The 18,058-nt window shown below is 51.4% G+C and overlaps 2 protein-coding genes across 2 annotated transcripts in view; one reads left to right on the top strand and one right to left on the bottom strand.

The window, feature by feature from the left end:
* Window positions 1–3,498, bottom strand: part of LOC115496268 (uncharacterized) — a 52,288-nt gene extending 48,790 nt beyond the window's left edge. The window contains exon 1 of the mRNA XM_072920808.1: window positions 3,334–3,498. Within this exon, the coding sequence (XP_072776909.1) occupies window positions 3,334–3,498 (165 nt within the window). The remainder of the gene's footprint in view (window positions 1–3,333) is intronic.
* Window positions 1–18,058, top strand: part of LOC105760508 (uncharacterized) — a 483,916-nt gene that overhangs the window by 412,104 nt on the left and 53,754 nt on the right. The window lies entirely within an intron of this gene.

Genomic DNA, 18,058 nt, shown 5'->3' with positions numbered 1-18,058 from the left:
AGACCCTTGCAGGACTGTGGCCCCTCTCAGTGCATTATAAATCATTCCCACAGCTCTCAGTTGAGCCACTGGCCTTTCCAGAGCGAGATCCAGGCACAATCCTACTGCCTGCTGAGCCTCTCTGGGAGATCCTGAGCATCTTCCTGCCTAGAGCCACAGAAGAGCTCAGGCTCTCCCTGACTGGGTTTTCAGGGGAGGTTTCCATATCCCTATGAGATCTGTCCAACCCTCAACACATCTGATTTTATGTAAAACGATGTGTTTGGGTTCCTTCCCTACTCCTGTGTGCCAGTGCGAAGTCACCCATGTGAATGGAGGGTATTGTGAGCAGGAAAATGCATTCCTGGGTTGCTTTTTTGCTTCACTGTCACTCAGCTGAACAGGGTCCTTATCTTAGAGGGACTAACAAGAATGGGTAGGAATTTTGGCTCTGAGAGGAGCAGAAAGCACATTTTCTGCACCACATTCCCAACAGATGCTCTTTCCCTGGCAAAACAGTGACTGTCATCCATGTTCCTGGGAAGACTGTAAAGAGCCATTCAGAGATGACAGGTCCACCTGGCCTTTGGCTTTGTGTACCTCATTTCACATGCCCAGTTTCAAGGGCCATGAAAAGAGGCCACCTTTTGCCCTGGCAGTGCTGATCCCTCCTGCTGATGCCCTCCCTCAGCGTGGGAGGAATGCAGAGCTGGTCTCAGAGAGCCACAGGGCTTGAGGGTTCCTGTGTCATTTCCGTGTGTTGGTAACCATTATTGAACCACCTAGTTCTTGTATCCTATTTATTGAACTCTGGTTGGTTTCTGGAATTGGTGAAGGATGTGGAGCTGCTGGAGCCACTCCAGGGAGACCTTTGAGCTCCTTCCAATGCCTGAAGGTGCTTGAGGAGACCTGGAGAGGGACTTTGGAAAAGGCTCTGGAGGGAGAGAACAAGGGGGAATGGGTTCAGCCTGACAAAGGACAGGTTTAGAAGGAGAGTGGGAAGAAATTCTTTTCTGTGAGATTGGAAAGAGCCTGGAACAGACTGACCAGAGAAGCTGTGGCAGCTCCATCCCTGGAGGTGTTCCAGACCAATTGGACAGGGCTTGGAGAGACCTAGCATAGTGGAAGGCAGGGGGCATGGAATGAGATGGTCATTAGTTCCTTCCTAAGCCAAACCATTCTAGGATTCTATGAGTGGGCTGCTGAACTTGGCCAAAAGAAGAGCTACATTGCCGAGGTGAAGTGAGAAGGGGGATTAGAGCCACCTGTGTTTGCCCTTTAAATCCCTTCCAACATCAGTTCTGGGCTCTGTCTCTGGGTATGGCCACAAAGGAGCCTTTGTTGTTCTTCAGTGGGGCTGAAATCTAAATCTCAGCGAGTGCAGCTCAGAGGGTGACACGTGCTGCTGCTGGGGCCACTGTGTGGACTTGTTTTCAGAAAAATGGGAGATGCAGAGGAGAGAGAGGTTCCTGGATACAGTAACTCTACCTACACCTGGAACTGAGGCATCTGCCCAGGGATTTCATATTCACCGACTGGGAAGGAAATCGAATCAGGGCTTGCTAATTTTCATGAAGTCAAACACCTGGGATTCACTTCAGACTTGCATTTTCCTGGAAGAATTCAACACAAGCGCTGTATATTTATACACAGGCCCTGGACTTTTCTGTTGTTTGATGAGACTACAATTTGTCTTCCTCTTGTGGTTCCTGCAATCCTTCCTCTCCTGAGGTTTGCAATTGAATTACCAACCTCTACCCCAGGAATATTCATCTGTCATATTTTGGATATTGTTGTTCTTCAAAGGAAAGCAAACAATGAGAGTTTAAGCCAGGCCTCTTCCCAGGCAGATTTGATTGGAACCAAGTCCTGCCTCAGATCCAATCTCATCTCCATTGTTGTGTATGTCTATTAATTTTCCCATCATTGCTTTTCCATTTCTTATTACTATGCAGCTCAGTCTTGAACAACATCATTCAGAACTACACAGAAGTCACATACTGCTGCTTCCCTATTCCTATCTGCTTGTTACCTAATCCCACCCAGCTCTCTATTGAACATCTGCTTTTACCTGGGCTGACAGGTGTGTTTTTTAGCAGAAAATACTGCAAATCAGGGATGCAGAATTTCTCCTTACTCTGTGAATCTGATCAGGGTCCTTCCAATGTGTCACTGAACATGTGAATTCTCCCTTTCTCCCAACAACCCCCAGTGCTGGTTTTGGCTAAGATAAATCAGACAGCGCTGTTTGGAGTCACTCCCCACCTGCTTTTCCATCTCATGCAGCGGCTGGGGTAGGATGGCTGGTTGGGTTGTGCAGACATTGCACTGCACCTTCCCCTGCTGGTGCCCAGCCTGGATCAGGGCAGGCTGGATGCCACATGGGATCCATCCTTTGCCATGCCATGCGATCCTCCATGCAGTAGGGATAACAAGGCCAGCACTGGGGAACCCCAGGTGCTGCAGCAGTGATATTTTTGGGAGAAACACGGAGCTGTGCATGGCCAGCTTGAAGTCTGCACTGGCGTGAGCACCAGGCCTGCCATGCTGAGCCCAGGGCCACAAGCAGTGCTCACCCTGGCTGGGACATTGAGTCCCAACATGGGATCCCACGGGACCGGGCACGCTGGGATTTGCCCCTGCAGCTCCCAAGTGTGTCCAGAGAGACTGCAAGGAGACAGTGACCTCTGTCAGTGGGACCCCTCTGTGCAGGTACCCCCACTCCTGGGGTGGCTGTGCCAGCTCCCCGATGAACCTCCCGCCCTGGGAACCTCGATCAAGTGGAAACCACAACTCATCCAATGCTGCCTGTGCCTGAAGCAAATGGAAAGAGAACTGGGGTGTGAAAAATCAGGGTTGTTTATTTACAGAAGAACAGCAACGAAAACACAGAACACATTGACTTTTGTAAGAATATTTGTAACAACAACAATTTATTGAACGTATATACATAAGAACATATCTAACAACAATATTTGAAATGTATTTACAGAAGACCAAACGTAGCACTAAAACCTATATCCTAAAGCGAACAACAAACTCAAAAAACTATGTACAAAATGGTTCCATCTCTGTCCCGGATCTCCATCAGTCCTGGAAGAAAAGCAGGTGCCATGGTCACTCCAGTCAGGCACAGAGGGCTCTTCCGTGTGTCCCCAGGCTGGCACAGTGGGACTCTGCTGCCAGAGCTGAGGCTGGCTGGGTCTGGGGGCTGGGCCCCAGGCACTGGGATGGGGCTTGTGTGGCCGGAGCAGGGACCACCCAGCCCAGCCCCAGCCTGGCTGCAGGGAACCCACTCGTCATGTGGGGACCACGTACCTGTCCTGCTGCTGGCATCGGTCTTCATCCCAGGACCATGGCCTCCTCTTCATCTTTCTCATCAATGTCCATTTCTTCAGTGTCTTCTTCCATTTCGACGTCCATCTCCTCTTCCATATCCACCTCCATCTCTTCCTCTACAGCATTTTCTCCATCCACTTCCATCTCCTCCTCCATATCAGTCTGTGTGTCCACTTCCATCTCTTCCTCTCCAGCATTTTCTCCATCCACATCCATCTCCTCCTCCATATCAGTCTGTGTGTCTACCTCCATTTCTTCCACTCCGTCTGCGACAGCCTGCAGAGGTAGCAAAACCTCAGAGTGGGGTCCCTGTCCCACCCCATCCCCCCAGAACTCCAGCCCACCCGGGCAGCTGGGGGGATCCACCTCCATGGAATGGCACCGTACCTTTCTCAGGACAAATGTGATCATCCTGCAGGGATGGATGACACAATCCAGGCCTTCGGCCGCTATCGAAACTGATGATGGGGGTATCCGGGGGCAGGAGCAAGAAGGGTGGCAGGAGCGGGCAGGAGCAGCGTGCAGGGTGTGCTGACCCCAGGGCCAACAGTTGTGTTGTGCTGCTTGCTGGCTGCTGGCAGTTCCAGGTGGGACATGGATTGTGACGTGACAGTTGAGCTAGAGAGCCTTTGGTTCCATGCTTAGCAACGTTCCCCCAGACCATGGTGCTCAGAGCCCTGTTCCCAAGGATGGGGCATCCACAGCCTGGGCCAGTGCCTCAGCAGCCTCAGTGGGAAAGAGCAGCTGCCTGAGATCCAACCTCAATCAGCCTCCTGCAGCTGAAAGCCATCGCCCCTTGTGCTGTTGCCACAGGCCCTGTTGAACACTCTGAACACTCTGTCCCAGCCTTTCTTGTGGGACCCTTGCAGTCCTGCATCAGGAACTGAGCGATGGAAGCTTTAGGCCCAGGTTTGCCTCTAAATGTACAAAATTAATAACAGTGGAGGGGAAGATGGTGGGACACTGGTTCTGCTCTAACTGGTGAATATTTTCTTTTTTTTTTTTTTTCTTCTTTTCTATCATGCTGATGCAGGTTGAAATGAAGCTTGGCACAATATCCATTTTCTTCTCCATTTGTGAAACACGGAACAAAGTCTGGGCAAGCTGATGTTGCAGAGGAAAATCTGCAAATGTACTGGTTATCCTGAGCCTGGAGGATGAAGTTAAAGCCAGCCAAAAGCAATTTCTGGAAAGTCAAGCCTGGTGTACATTTTCTTGAGTTTGGCTATGCCAAGTTCACCTCTCACTTATAAAAAAGCAAACAAAAAACTCAAAGCAAAACAGACAAAAACCCAAAAAAACAAACCCACACAAACCAATCAAACCAATGGATTAAAAATCCACAATGTCATGGTTTGACACTGGCACAATGCCAGTGCCCCATGAAAATACAACTTACCAATCAAATGCTGTGAAATGTGATCAAGAACAGAGCAAAGCAGGCCAAACTTAATAACAAAGGAAAAACTTTATTACACTACTACTACTACTACTACTATAAAAGGAAAAGAAAGGAAAGAAAAAAAAACCACACAAAATTTGAAATGAAAACCTTCCAAAACATTTCTCCTCCCTCCACCCAACTCCACCAAACCCCAGCAGGACCCATTTGGATCCATAATCAAGTTTTCACCCTTCAATATAATCAATACTGAGTCCATCGGGGAAGAGAGGATTCCCCCTTGCACCACAGACCCCCAGGAAACACAGCTGCCACCTCTTGTGTTTCCAATGTCACACGTGGCACTGCCCAGACCCACCGGCCAGTGCGACACTCTCCTCTCCATGTCACAGTGCTCTCACCACCGTGCATGGACAGAGACTGCTTATAGGGCCCCTTTAAGGATGCTTTGCCAAGGACCACCAGGAACAACAGTCCAATATCACAATTCGGGACTAGAGTCCCCCCCATTTTCCCCTGGGGCCGAGGGTCCAAGGTCAGAGATCGCCTTCTCTTCTTCTCTGAAGACGGAGGGCATCCTCACACCCTCCTCAGCTCTCTCTGTCCATTCCAGAACTGGTAGTTGCTGAAGAAGGTCTCTTGGCTCACCAGTGCATCCCCCTAAAATGCAGTCCCTCTTGAAAGAAAGAGTGGTTCAGTCTATGGTAAACAAGCAGAGTCCAGCCAAAAGCCACTCTATCATCTGCCCCCAACCTTCTTCTCTGAACATCTGAGGTTTCAAGCTGTCTCTCTTTTCTTCAAATTCAGGAGGAGCAATATTTCATAAAGCCTTCATTTCCCAGGAAAGGGTTAAAATTCCTGGACTCCCCGGATGGCTGAAATCTCAGCCCAGGACTCCTTCTCCTGTCTCCCACGCTGGGCATCTTCCGCCCCTTCTCCTTCTCCTCTGTCGGCAAACTCCCAGGTGTCTGCTGGCTCTCTATCTCTTTTCCCTCTAGCTTAGGGGAGGGGGAACAAAGACATCCCAGATGTTCTCCACCCTTCCGTCCGCAGGAGCTGGCCCAGCCGGTTCCGATCCTTCACCCCCTGGCCTACCTCTGCAGGCCGCATGGCTCCCCTCCCCCAGCCAGCCTGGGCTGGGGAGAGGTCCGTACCTTGCGATGACCGGAACCAAAGAAGGACGAGTCCTCCTGGGAATTCCGCTTTTAACTCCTCTGTGTTCTCAGAGGCGTGTCCACCTTCAATTGGTCACCCCAAGTGTCAGTATCCAAACCTGACCCCTGACTGGATGAACCTCTTCCAAAAAAAAAATTCTCTTCCCGTGTCAAACCATGACACACAAATAAAACCAAAGGGAATGAGGAGTTAGTATTAGTTGTGAGGATATCACAGCAGGCAAATGGCTGCTTCCCACCATAAAAAGCCACAGAAAACAGCTGCTCCAAAATATACCCAACAGGAGAACCATAAAAGTGATACATAGCAACTTTGGGGGCAGCTCCCCATTAAGGTGAAGGATGAGCACACAGTGGTGCAGATCCAGCATTCCCCACCCTCCAGGCTGCTCTTTGCTCCTGATGAAAGACCCTTGCAGGACTGTGGCCCCTCTCAGTGCATTATAAATCATTCCCACAGCTCTCAGTTGAGCCACTGGCCTTTCCAGAGCGAGATCCAGGCACAATCCTACTTCCTGCTGAGCCTCTCTGAGAGATCCTGAGCATCTTCCTGCCTAGAGCCACAAAAGAGCTCAGGCTCTCCCTGACTGGGTTTTCAGGGGAGGTTTCCATATCCCTGTGAGATCTGTCCAACCCTCCACACATCTGATTTTATGTACAATGATGTGTTTGGGTTCTTTCCCTTCTCCTGTGTGCCAGTGCGAAGTCACCCATGTGAATGGAGGGTATTGTGAGCAGGAAAATGCATTCCTGGGTTGCTTTTTTGCTTCACTGTCACTCAGCTGAACAGGGTCCTTATCTTAGAGGGACTTACAAGAATGGGTAGGAATTTTGGCTCTGAGAGGAGCAGAAAGCACATTTTCTGCACCACATTCCCAACAGATGCTGTTTCCCTGGCAAAACAGTGACTGTCATTCGTGTTCCTGGGAAGACTGTAAAGAGCCATTCAGAGATGACAGGTCCACCTGGCCTTTGGCTTTGTGTACCTCATTTCACATGTCCAGTTTCAAGGGCCATGAAAAGAGGCCGCCTTTTGCCCTGGCAGTGCTGATCCCTCCTGCTGATGCCCTCCCTCAGCGTGGGAGGAATGCAGAGCTGGTCTCAGAGAAGCACAGGGCTTGAGGGTTCCTGTGTCATTTCCGTGTGTTGGTAACCATTATTGAACCACCTAGTTCTTGTCTCTTATTGATTGAACTCTGGTTGGTTTCTGGAATTGGTGAAGGATGTGGAGCTGCTGGAGCCACTCCAGGGAGACCTTTGAGCTCCTTCCAATGCCTGAAGGTGCTTGAGGAGACCTGGAGAGGGACTTTGGAAAAGGCTCTGGAGGGAGAGAACAAGGGGGAATGGGTTCAGCCTGACAAAGGACAGGTTTAGAAGGAGAGTGGGAAGAAATTATATTCTTTGAGGTTGGAAAGACCCTGGAACAGACTGGCCAGAGAAGCTGTGGCAGCGCCATCCCTGGAGGTGTTCCAGGCCAGTTGGACAGGGCTTGGAGCAACCTGGCATAGTGGAAGGCAGGGGGCATGGAATGTCTTGGTCATTAGTTCCTTCCTGTTGCAGCATTTTTGAGAGAAAGAGGGCATGATTTATGAGATTTGAGCTACTCCAGTCTAGGCCTCAGATTTGGGCCTTGTGAGGCCTTCACGCCTCTGACGCAGTTAGATATTCAGAGCTTGTGGCGCAGATAGAAATAGTCTTAAGGTGTGATGGGGACCACTGGGCTGTCTGGGTGTTAATTAGTATAGGTTTATAGTGTAAGGTTTAGGCCACCTTAAGGAAAAGGTAAACAATGTTAGCTTGCCAATCAGAGTGCCGTTGTTTCTGTCAACTGTGTAGAAGTTTATAGAAACTCCCATCTTATCTTGAATAAATGGAGAACGTTTGATTAACCACATTGGTTAAGATCTGCGTTTGTCCTGTCCAGCTTCCTATTTTCTGAGATTCCCTGGCTTTTCATTATACTTTCCTAAACTTCATATTGCAACATATATTCTAATTACATCATTATATGAGCCCTTGTAGCACATGTGCAGTTTCTGCACGAGGTGCTCATCTGGGGATGACAGCCTGGCCAGAGAGGGAGAAACGACATTCGTTTTTCACAGCGGCTTGTGAGACCTTTTAGGGAGTTGCAAAAATGGTGATAACTTGTTAGTACAAATAACCGGCAGGTGGTGTTTTTCTATTCTGATTTTCTGTTCTTCTTAAGGACTGTTTGTAAGAAAGATGTTTTCATTAATTAGCCAATCAAGTAGAATGTGTCAAACCTGTCTATAAAAGACAGAGCTTTTGTATTAAACTTTTGTCTTCTGCAATTCAGTCTCCTGGTGAGTTTGTGTCACTCTGGGCTTAATGATGACAGTTGTCAGCCTCCTGCTGGTCATTTTGGATGAAGGCTCAGAAGGCTTCCTTGGGCTTCAATTTTTTAACCTCTGTTTCTGCACATGCTCTACAAGATTGTCTGGTCAAATAGCCAGTGGTTAATTAGCCTTTTGCAGTTAGCTTGTTCTGCTAAATTTGCTGATTTCTAGAAAGTGCTTCATTCCCATCCCCGGGTACAATGTAACTACTTCTTTCTGCACAGCTTTTAGCATAGCTCAAGCATTATCTAGTTTCCTTGGCATCTAAAAGAAAAAAGGAGGAGGGGGCAAACAAGTGAGAGTGAGGGGTCATTATCTTGTTAGCCAGGTATCAATTATTAGATAAAGTAAGGGGTATTCTTGTCCATAAAGTACGTGTCGGGATTCCATAGGGACAGAGCCAACGTGTGGATTTGGAGCGTTGGGGTTGGTGCCAAAGTCCTGCTCTTGAGAGGGGTGCAGGGACACAGGCAATGTCAGAGGACAATGAGAGACAGGGGACATGAGGCCATAATGGGCCAAGCATGATCCTGCACAGGATGGCAGCAAAGACACTTCCTCACCGTGACCTTGGCAATCCAGGGCACCCCAGAAAGGGCCGAGGAGTCCTGTGTGTAACCAGGAGGGATGACGGACATCACTGTGGGTCCCAGCCTTCCCCAGTCCCTTGCTGGCCATTCAGTTCACACTGGGGACGCTGGCATGTGTGGAACATGGGGATGGGGTGCACAAAGTTAAAGGGGACCGCAAAGTGGAAGGAGTGGAAGCCAAAATAGCTGGGTGGAGATACCCAAAAAGGAGGTATGATATCCCAAAATGGAGGGAGGACGCCAGAAAATTGGGCCACACCCCAAAAGGACACACAAAGCTGTTCCCTCCCTCCATTACTTACCAACAAGAACTATCTATCAACTCTAAGTTCAGCAAATAATTTCAAGTGTTTTAGCTGAAACTCATTCTGAGCAAACTTTGTAGAAGTGAGCGAGGAATCACAGAATGTTCTGTGTTGGAAGGGCTCCACCGTGTCCAGTTCTGAAGGGAATGGCCTGCTGGCAGGGTCAGCAACAAAGACACCCACAGCAACTTAAGGAAGAAGTGCCATTTACTGTAGGGCAAAGCAGCAAAGAAGTACAAAAGGATAAGCTAAGCAATGCACCGGATTATTACTACGAAAGATACATCACCAGTTACCCTAATACTTGACCATTGTCCTGACACACACATCAGCTGGGGATGCCCTGTCACACCAAAGGATTGGAGAAGCACTCCCAGTAACTGGGAATTCCTATGTGGTTCGCCCACCCTCAGGTGAGGCTGCCAACTTTGCTGTGAGAGGGCCCAGATTTTATACTGATGAATAAACAAGGTACCATAACTTCTAGTGCGGGAACATCTGGTTTCATCCTCCCCTTGGCCAGGGCTCAGGGAGGAACCAAGGGAGTTTACTTTGACCCTATACCTTCAAACAAAGCCAGATAGAGAGATCTGATTTTGTGGCCTTGTCTAGCTTCTAAGTGTGGAGAGGTAAACACCTGCTTCACTAATGAGCAGATACATACATCATACTGGTAATGATCATGCATATTTTGTTTATGAGCGATTATAAATATAACGTTTGGTTGGAAGGTTCATCTGGAGGTCAGCTTTGGCCGAGGGTCTGTTGTTCAGGCCTTAGTACTTCACTAGAATTGTCCCTTTACAGGCACTGATCCTGTCCCCTCAGCTGCAATGGCATCTTCAGCTGGTCCCACGGGGATTGCCCAAGCTCTGCTTGTGCTGAGCTCCTTGTGAGTGGAGTCATCAGTCTCTTGGATGAACAGATTCTCTGTCACAGCTGTCCAAAATTTTGCCCTGGGATACCCCCAAGGTAACAGGACAGGGGGTCTGCAGCTCTGACATGGAAGCTGTCCTGCTGGGTGGGCTTTGCTGTGAGTCTGAAACACAGCAGCTCTCTGGCCATATGGTGCTGCTGTCAGAGCTGCCTGCTGCCTACTCAAGGCTCAGGCAGGCACCTGAGCTGCCTCATGCACTGCAAAAACCACCTCAGTGCCCATGGCACCTCCCGAGCCCTCGTCTCAGTGCGGGTCCTGCTGGCAGTGTCGGAGCGGTGGCTCCTTGGGATCAGCGCTGCCCGTGCTCTCTGCCCGCCCTGGCCCTGGCAGTGCTGGCCCTGCTCCCATGCACGCACAGGGAATGGGAGCTGCTGCCTGATGGTTTCTGAGCCGCGCCACTGCTGCTGCTGGAGATCCCTTGATGAACACATTAGTGGGACTATGGGCCATACTGGCCTGCCACAGCAAGGTCCTGGACAGGAAGGCAGAAGTGCAGAAGGTCCTGTCAGTCCTATTTCTGTGTATTTCTGGAAACCAGGGAATCTCTCTTGAGCCTGTGAGGCACTGAGTTTGCAAAGTAATGGTTCCCTTGTTGTTGTTGTTGTTGTTGTTGCTTTCCCTTTGGGCTGCATCCGTATTTGAAGCCAGTCGAGCCTCTCTCCAGATGGGCATCTCTGATCATTGCAGTGAAGCAATGGAGGGAGTTCAGGGGGTGGTGATGACCATTTCAGGATGGCTCTCTCCAGTGAGTGGGACTCAGAATAAAAACTCTATCAAACCTCAACTCCATTGGAAGGTTCCCTTCCTTGTCACCCTGTGAATAAACTCTACGTTAACTTTCAGAATTGTCCATTGTTTTTACAAGATGGAAAGTCCCATTTGTGATGGTTTTGGTATGGTTAGGGATTGGGGAAGGGTCTCCTTCTGATGCCAAAATGATTTTTGCTTTTAGATTTCCTTCATAGTTATGCATGGCTCTGTAGAATATTGTTGTATAATTATCTAGTTCCTAGGTAACTTCAGTATTTTTCCTCCCCTGATAGACAGAAAGGCAAAACACCTTCCAAAGGTTCCTATCGTATCCTGCCTCCTCTGGGAACTGAAGTTCAAACAGGTTCTCAACACATGGAGAACTACACTTTTCCATAAACTAACTGTAGCCAGTACAGCTAGTGCAGCTAGTCACAAAGAAAGAGGGGCTCCAGAAGAGGTGGAACCAAAGGGGGGAGATTTCCCCTTTACTTGTGCTTCTAATTGGGACTTCCTGTCAATTATGCTAGTTTCCCAAACTTATAAAACCACATTGGCCCTATGTGGGGTGGTCCCATATTTTTCCCTATCTGTCCCTGAAGGCCTCTAGTTAAAGACCAGATTTGATCTTAGCTCCTATACTTATATTGTCTGGAAAGTGTGTTGTTTCATTTCCCAATCTTTAGGGCATCCCTTCCTCCACACTGCAGTGCCTTTGGAACACGGCCCCTGGCTGTTGTTTGCACAGCCATGGTGCTGCTACCTGAGGCAGAACGTGCAATTGCATTTCCAGCCAAACTCCACGAGGAGTGGGGCAGCCAGAGCACCCTGTGCAGATACAGGCCTGCAGCTGCGACTTGGCAGGGCTTTGGTCGCTGCCCAGCGCAGCGGGCTGTCTCCTGTGTGACTGCCCCCTTCCCTGGTGCCCGTGGATAGTAGGTGCAGGGCTCTGCCAGGGGCATGGAACAGGGTGGGGATGTCTGCTGGAAACAGAGTGCAGTGGAAAATGCTGGGAAAATGTTTGCCTGTAAGAAATTGTGCATTCCTTAAGCTTAACGTAACCCTCTGTGCAGTTTCTGCTCACTGGGAAACATGCCTGAAACCTGAGCATGAGGCTGCAAAGGCCACAGAGTCTCTTCTGCTTCTTGTGCAGTGTTGCTGAAACACTTAGTGACCGTGTTTCTCTCATAGCCCAAGCCACGTTCTCCACATCACCAAGCCGGAGTCTGGTGAGGGGGAGAGCCTGCCAAAACCTCCTGTTGTTTCCTGGCATTTTCTGGGATGGGCCTACCATTCATGCATTGACTTGAGAAGCCAAATGAGCAGAGGGTGTCCATAGGGATGCCATTTCTCCTTTTTCTGAGCAGGAAAAATTTTTCTTTTGCTGCATAAGGGAAGCTGAAATTTTCAGACTGCTGAGAGACAGAGCTGCAGGTGGCTCCTGTGTGCCCAAGCAGGCATTTTGATCCAAATGCATTTGTGCATGCATCTTAATGTGTCTGTGTTGAATATGAGATTGTAAATGTTTGTTTCCTTACCTGGGGATTAACTGATGGATTTCCTTTCTTTTCTTCCAATTACCATTGTTTTCAAGAACAGGACTAAAAACTTGATGAGTCTTGTTCTATGGCAACTGTGCTTAAGGGACCAACAAGCACTGCAGAGATGCCGTTCATGTACTAATCCTTGGAATTAGTTAGTATAGCAAAGTCCCCCTTCCGAAAAGGCTGTCCAGCTGGTGTGACTCCTCAGAGAAGGAGATGTGCTTTTGCTGATGTAGCTCCCACTAACTAGGTCAGTCAATGAAATCGGCTACCAAGGCAAGATTGGCAGGATGTTGGCAAAGTTGTGGCTGCATCAGAGTTTGGGCTTTTTGTTGGTAAAGGAAAGTCATCTCTGGGTCTCTGCCAGGGCAGAAACTGCCACTGCAGAATGGAGGTTAAACAATGGGCTCTGGGAGAGCAGTTACAGATGGGAAAGAAGCAGGTGGAGCCTCGTGTTCCCTTTTTCTCCAGACTAAACACCTGAGAGCCACAGCAGGGACGCCTCAGCTGCGGCAGCCCAAGCTCCTCTCGGCTTGGCTGCGTGACTTCCTGAGCTGCTGCCTGCAGAGAGACGAGGAGCGGCGCTGGTCTGCCGACGAGCTCCTGCAGGTAAAACGCAAAGGGGCTGCAGGTGAAAGAGTGTGCGAGCGATGGGCTCCTCCTGCAGTGAGGCCCGAGGCATCAGATGAGCCCCCTTCCTCCTCACCTCCACTCTTGGTGCTCTTCAAATGAAAATGCTGAGCAGTGCTGGGCTGGGCTGGGCTGGCAGGGCTCTGTAAAGTCCTCTGGTCCAAGTGTCCTGCAATGAGCAGGGACATCTTTAAAGAGATCAGGTTGCTCAGAGCCCTGTCCCACCTGACCTGGAATGATTGCAGGGATGGGGCACCTACAAGTCCTGGGACAACCTGTGCCAGGGTGGCACCATGCACCGAGTAAACAAGGTTTTCCTTAGACCTACTCTGATTAGATCCCCTTTGTGTTTTAAACTATTCACCCACATTCTATTGTAACTGGCCCTGTTAAAAAAGGTGTCCCCCACTTTCTTCAAAGCCACTCTGAAGTCTTGGAAAGCAGCAATAAAGTCTCCCTGGGTCCCATTCCTCACAAAACTGAGTAACTCCACCTCTCTCTGCATTTCCTGAGAGGACAGGTGCTCCGTTTTCTGACTGTCTCTGTTGCCCTGTTTTGGAACTGGGTGGTGTGTTCTGTTTTACCTAACAGCAAAAGAATTGAAGTAGAGCAATGCAGAGTACAGAGCCATGAAATGGTGGCAGAGAAACCCAAGGCTGCCAGTCCTGGCAGAGCAGTCTGGAGAGATTTGGCTGTGGGCAGGAGGGGCTGTGGAGCCTCACTGTGAGCCTCTGAGGGGCCCTGGTTTGTGCCCCCCACCCCACCCTTAGAGGCTTCTGGCACACAAACAGGGACAGCTGAGAAGGACTTGCCCCAGCCCCGTCTGCTGCCTGGCACGCTCAGGCAGAGGGGAACTGGCCCAGGCTGACTGCCAGGTTGTGCGGCAAAGAGAGAACTGCAGGACCCAGCGCCCCTCGGCTGGCCCTGCTGGGAAGGAAGGTACCAAGAGAGACACTGCCCTGTCTCCCTGTGGAAATGAGCATGGTGCCTGTCTTTCAAAGACAGGGACCTATGTGAGTCATTGGAGTTTCCTGAAAGGCAGGAACCCCAGGGACAGAAAGCACACTTTCTAGGGCACTGGCAGGGCAAAGATCCCGGCAGGATGGAGAAACCAGAATAAAAGGATGAGTGGGATTCTGGGCATGGTTGCCTGTGATGGCAAGGTCCTGCACATTGTGACGGGGGAGCAGATGGTCCCATCGCTCCTACGGTCCCATCACTCCTCTTTCTGGGTCTTTCTAAGTAACAGAGGAATCCTGATTGAATCTGTGAAGCACTGAGCTTAGAAAGTCATACTTTATTGTTTTTTGTTGTTTGTTTTCCTGTGAGCAGCATCCACTGGTATCAGCCAAGCCAGCGTCTACCCTGGCAGCACTCATTATTTCAGTGAAGAGGAGGAAGGTGAAGCAAACACTGTGATAATCATATCAGGACCATTTCTTCCATAACCAGCTAAGAATAGGACTGAAGAGTAGTTTTGTAGAGTAGGATTGTAGAGAAGGATTATAGATTAGGATTGAAAAGAAAGCTTCTGAAACTTTAACTTGCCTGGAAGATTCCCTTCTTTTTCACCCTGTGAATAGGCTCAGCATTTCCTTCTGAGTTCTCAGCTGTCTCTTAAAGGTACAAAGTGACATTTATGGTGTCTTTGGTAGGGTTTGAAAGTGGGGATGGCTCTTCTTCATTCATGCCCTCCTGCCTACACTGCCCTTGGAATATGGGCCACTGGCCCCACTTGGCACATCTGTGGCACTTCTAGATGCAGGCAGAACCAAAGGGTCCAGTGACGCTGGAGACTCTTCAGATCCCTGACAAAACAGGATGAGGAGGGCTTCAAGGAGCTAAAAGAGATCCTTATGGTAGCTCCTGTGTTGAGCCTCCCTGATGTGGGGAAGACCCATTTCAGCTGTTTGTGGACGCCAGTGGTCACACTGCTCATGGAGTGTTGATTTGGGAGTGGGCAGGGGCCAAGAGGCCGGTGGTGTGTGTGTGCTGACGCTGTTGAGGGTGGACGGGAATGAGATGATTCCACTTCAGAAGGAGAGAGTAAAACTCTGATTTATTTCAAAATGCATTGCTCTTTATACAGAGCTTCATGCAGACTAACTCTATTGGTCCTGAAGTGAAAACAACCCTCACCATTGGTGCACAGGGCAGGGAGGAGCCGCAGGGGCGTTCCGAGCGCTCCTTCGGGGCAGCATTTTGTCCCGGGCCGGGGAATTCCCGCGGGCCGGGCGGGCCGGGGCCGTGCCGAGCGCCGCCGCCTTTCCCGGGAGCCGCCGGGCAGAGCTCTCCGCTCGGGGCTGTGAAAAACACCTTCACTCCCCTGTGAAAATTTAAAGAGTTTAATGCAGGACAAGAGGAGACAAGGGCCAGAGAGCAAAGGTTGTTAGGGCCGGGTGCATCTCGGCACTGAGCCGAGAGCACTCGGTTATCTCCGGAGATACCCCTTGAATACCTTTTCCCTTACACCAGCCTGTTGCATATTCATAGCCCCTTATGCATAGTAAACTTTTTTCCCAAGCTAATTTACATATTCCAAGAACTGTTTAGCAGCGCTCCCCGGGCCCCAGGGTCAGAGCAGCATTCCTGCCCTGGCCCACACGTTCCTGGTCTGTGTCACACGGCCGTGCTTAGGATGGCCACCATGTGGGACGTGTCCCGAGGGTATCCAAGGGACCTTTGTGACACGGTGCAGCATGGTCACCGTGGAATGGAACGGGACAGGGTATCCAAGGGCCCTTTGTGACACGGTGCAGCATGGTCACCATGGAATGGAATGGGGCAGGGTATCCAAGGGCCCTTTGTGACATGGTGCAGCATGGTCACCGTGGAATGGAACGGGACAGGGTATCCAAGGGCCCTTTGTGACACGGTGCAGCATGGTCACCGTGGAATGGAACGGGACAGGGTATCCAAGGGTCCTTTGTGACACGCTGTGGCATAGGTGTTGGCAGTGACAAGGCCACTCCACAGTGCTCTGTGCACACGACAGGATAGGACGGAGAGAGTGGTGCTGTGAGGAGCCCTCGCACAGCCACTCGTTCCTTGCTGACCTGGAGCTTTCCCGAGGTATTACTCCTGCAGGTGACCTCGTGGCCAGACCAGAGCACTTGGTGACCTCTGGCCTTCCCGAGGCATCTCTTCTGCAGCTGCCCTCGAGGGCAGACCGTGGCATTTGCTTTGCACTGTCCTTGACAGGAGTCTCCTGTCCTTGTGGCTGGAGCCCCCAAGACCAGAGTGCAGGACTTGCTGTCCTGTAGCTTTGCCCAGACTTCACTATTGCAGGTGCCCTCAAGGCATGACTGCAGCACTTGCTGACTCGGACCTTTCCCTTTTCACCTTCTGCAAGTAGCCATGAATCCAGGCAGTGACGTAGAGCACAGACCTGCGAGCGTGCCCAAGCTGGCTTTGGGGAAGGAGGTGAAAGAAGGCCCTGGAGCTGCCCCAGCACAGCAGCCTGAAAAGGTGGAGCAGTTCCAGCCACCACAGAAGGGTGAGTGGCAGGGCTGGGCCACAGGGCTGGTGCCTGCAGCCAGCTTGGCCCCATCCCATCCCTTCCCTTCCCATCCCATCCCATCCCATCCCATCCCATCCCATCCCATCCCATCCCATCCCATCCCATCCCATCCCATCCCATCCCATCCCATCCCATCCCATCCCATCCCATCCCATCCCATCCCATCCCATCCCATCCCATCCCATCCCATCCCATCCCATCCCATCCCATCGCATCCCATCCCATCGCATCCCATCCCATCGCATCCCATCCCATCCCATCCCATCCCATCCCATCCCATCCCATCCCATCCCATCCCATCCCATCCCATCCCATCCCATCCCATCCCCTGGGGCCATGCCCATGGACAGGATGGAATAGGGGCCGGGCAGACACCCCACAGCCGTGCTCCATGCCCTGGGGCGGCGCGGGGCTGTCCCTGTCTGGGCAGCGCAGGGCTGGGCTGTGTTCTCCGGCCTCTCCCGCAGCCCCTCAGCTCGGGCTGCGCTCGCTCTTTGCCAGGTGCAGCCGTGCAGCGCACACGAGAGCAGGAACGCACCCGTGGCCGCTTCCGCAGAACAGCGCAGGTACCTGCAGCCATCCCCACCTGGGCTGGGCCTGCTGGCACTGCTCAGCCCAGCACTGTGCTCGGAGCACTCCATGCAACATCCCGGGCTTCTTGCCCTTCTGCTACAGATGGTTTGCAAAGTCATGAAGAGGACTCGGGAGGAAGAGAGCAGCGTCATGGGCGCTGTGGTCAGAGCGTACTCTCCCATCTTCAAAACCAAGACCAGTGCTGCCCTGCTGGATATGCTTGTGGAGGAGGGTCCTTCCAGCCCAAAGCAAGTGAGCAGCCTGTGGCCAGGGTTTGATCCTCCCAGCAATTGCGTGGCCTCCCAAGCCAAGCCTGCTGCTCCCTGGAAGCCTTTGAGGCCATGGCAGTGTGGTGGCAAGGGAAGCACTTCTCTGGGGCAGCTGGGCACATTCCTTCCTCTGGCAGCTTTCCAAGTCTCCCCTGCCTTCTCCAGCTGCCTGCCATGGTGAGGTACATCCTCGTGGCCAATGAGTTTCCTGAGTACAATCTGTACAGGGCCCTTCTGGATCTGACAGAGGCACAGCCCTGTGACGTGGTGATGGCTCTCCTGCGTGTGGCCCCAGTGTGTGACAGGTACGGGGCCCTCGTGTCCACAAGGCTCAGCAGCCCTTCACCCTGTACAGCCTGTCCCAGGTGTCTGACCAACAGAGAATTCCAGGGCCCTCTGGCTGCTCCCTTTGCCAGCCCTGGCCCCTGCCAGCCCCCCAGCGTGCTGCCATGCTTCCCCCCTGCCCCTCAGGGGCCAGTCCTCACAGGGCTGGGCTGCCTGCGTGCTGCCAGTGAGGGGCAGTGGGCAGAGGCAGGGCTGGCAGAGCAGCTCAGCTCCCCGCTGCCGCCCAGGCCACGCTGCTGTGTCCCAGACTCCTCTGAGACAGAGCTCTGACCCCACAGAGCTGCTTTGGCCATGTGGAAGAGCATCATGTGCTCGCCCAGGACTGCAGAGCCGGCCATGC

Source organism: Taeniopygia guttata, chromosome 33, assembly GCF_048771995.1.
Source record: "Taeniopygia guttata chromosome 33, bTaeGut7.mat, whole genome shotgun sequence".
NCBI classification, from domain to species: domain Eukaryota; kingdom Metazoa; phylum Chordata; class Aves; order Passeriformes; family Estrildidae; genus Taeniopygia; species Taeniopygia guttata.
Note: the sequence above shows the minus strand (reverse complement) of the source record. Positions and strands in the feature narration are given on the sequence as shown.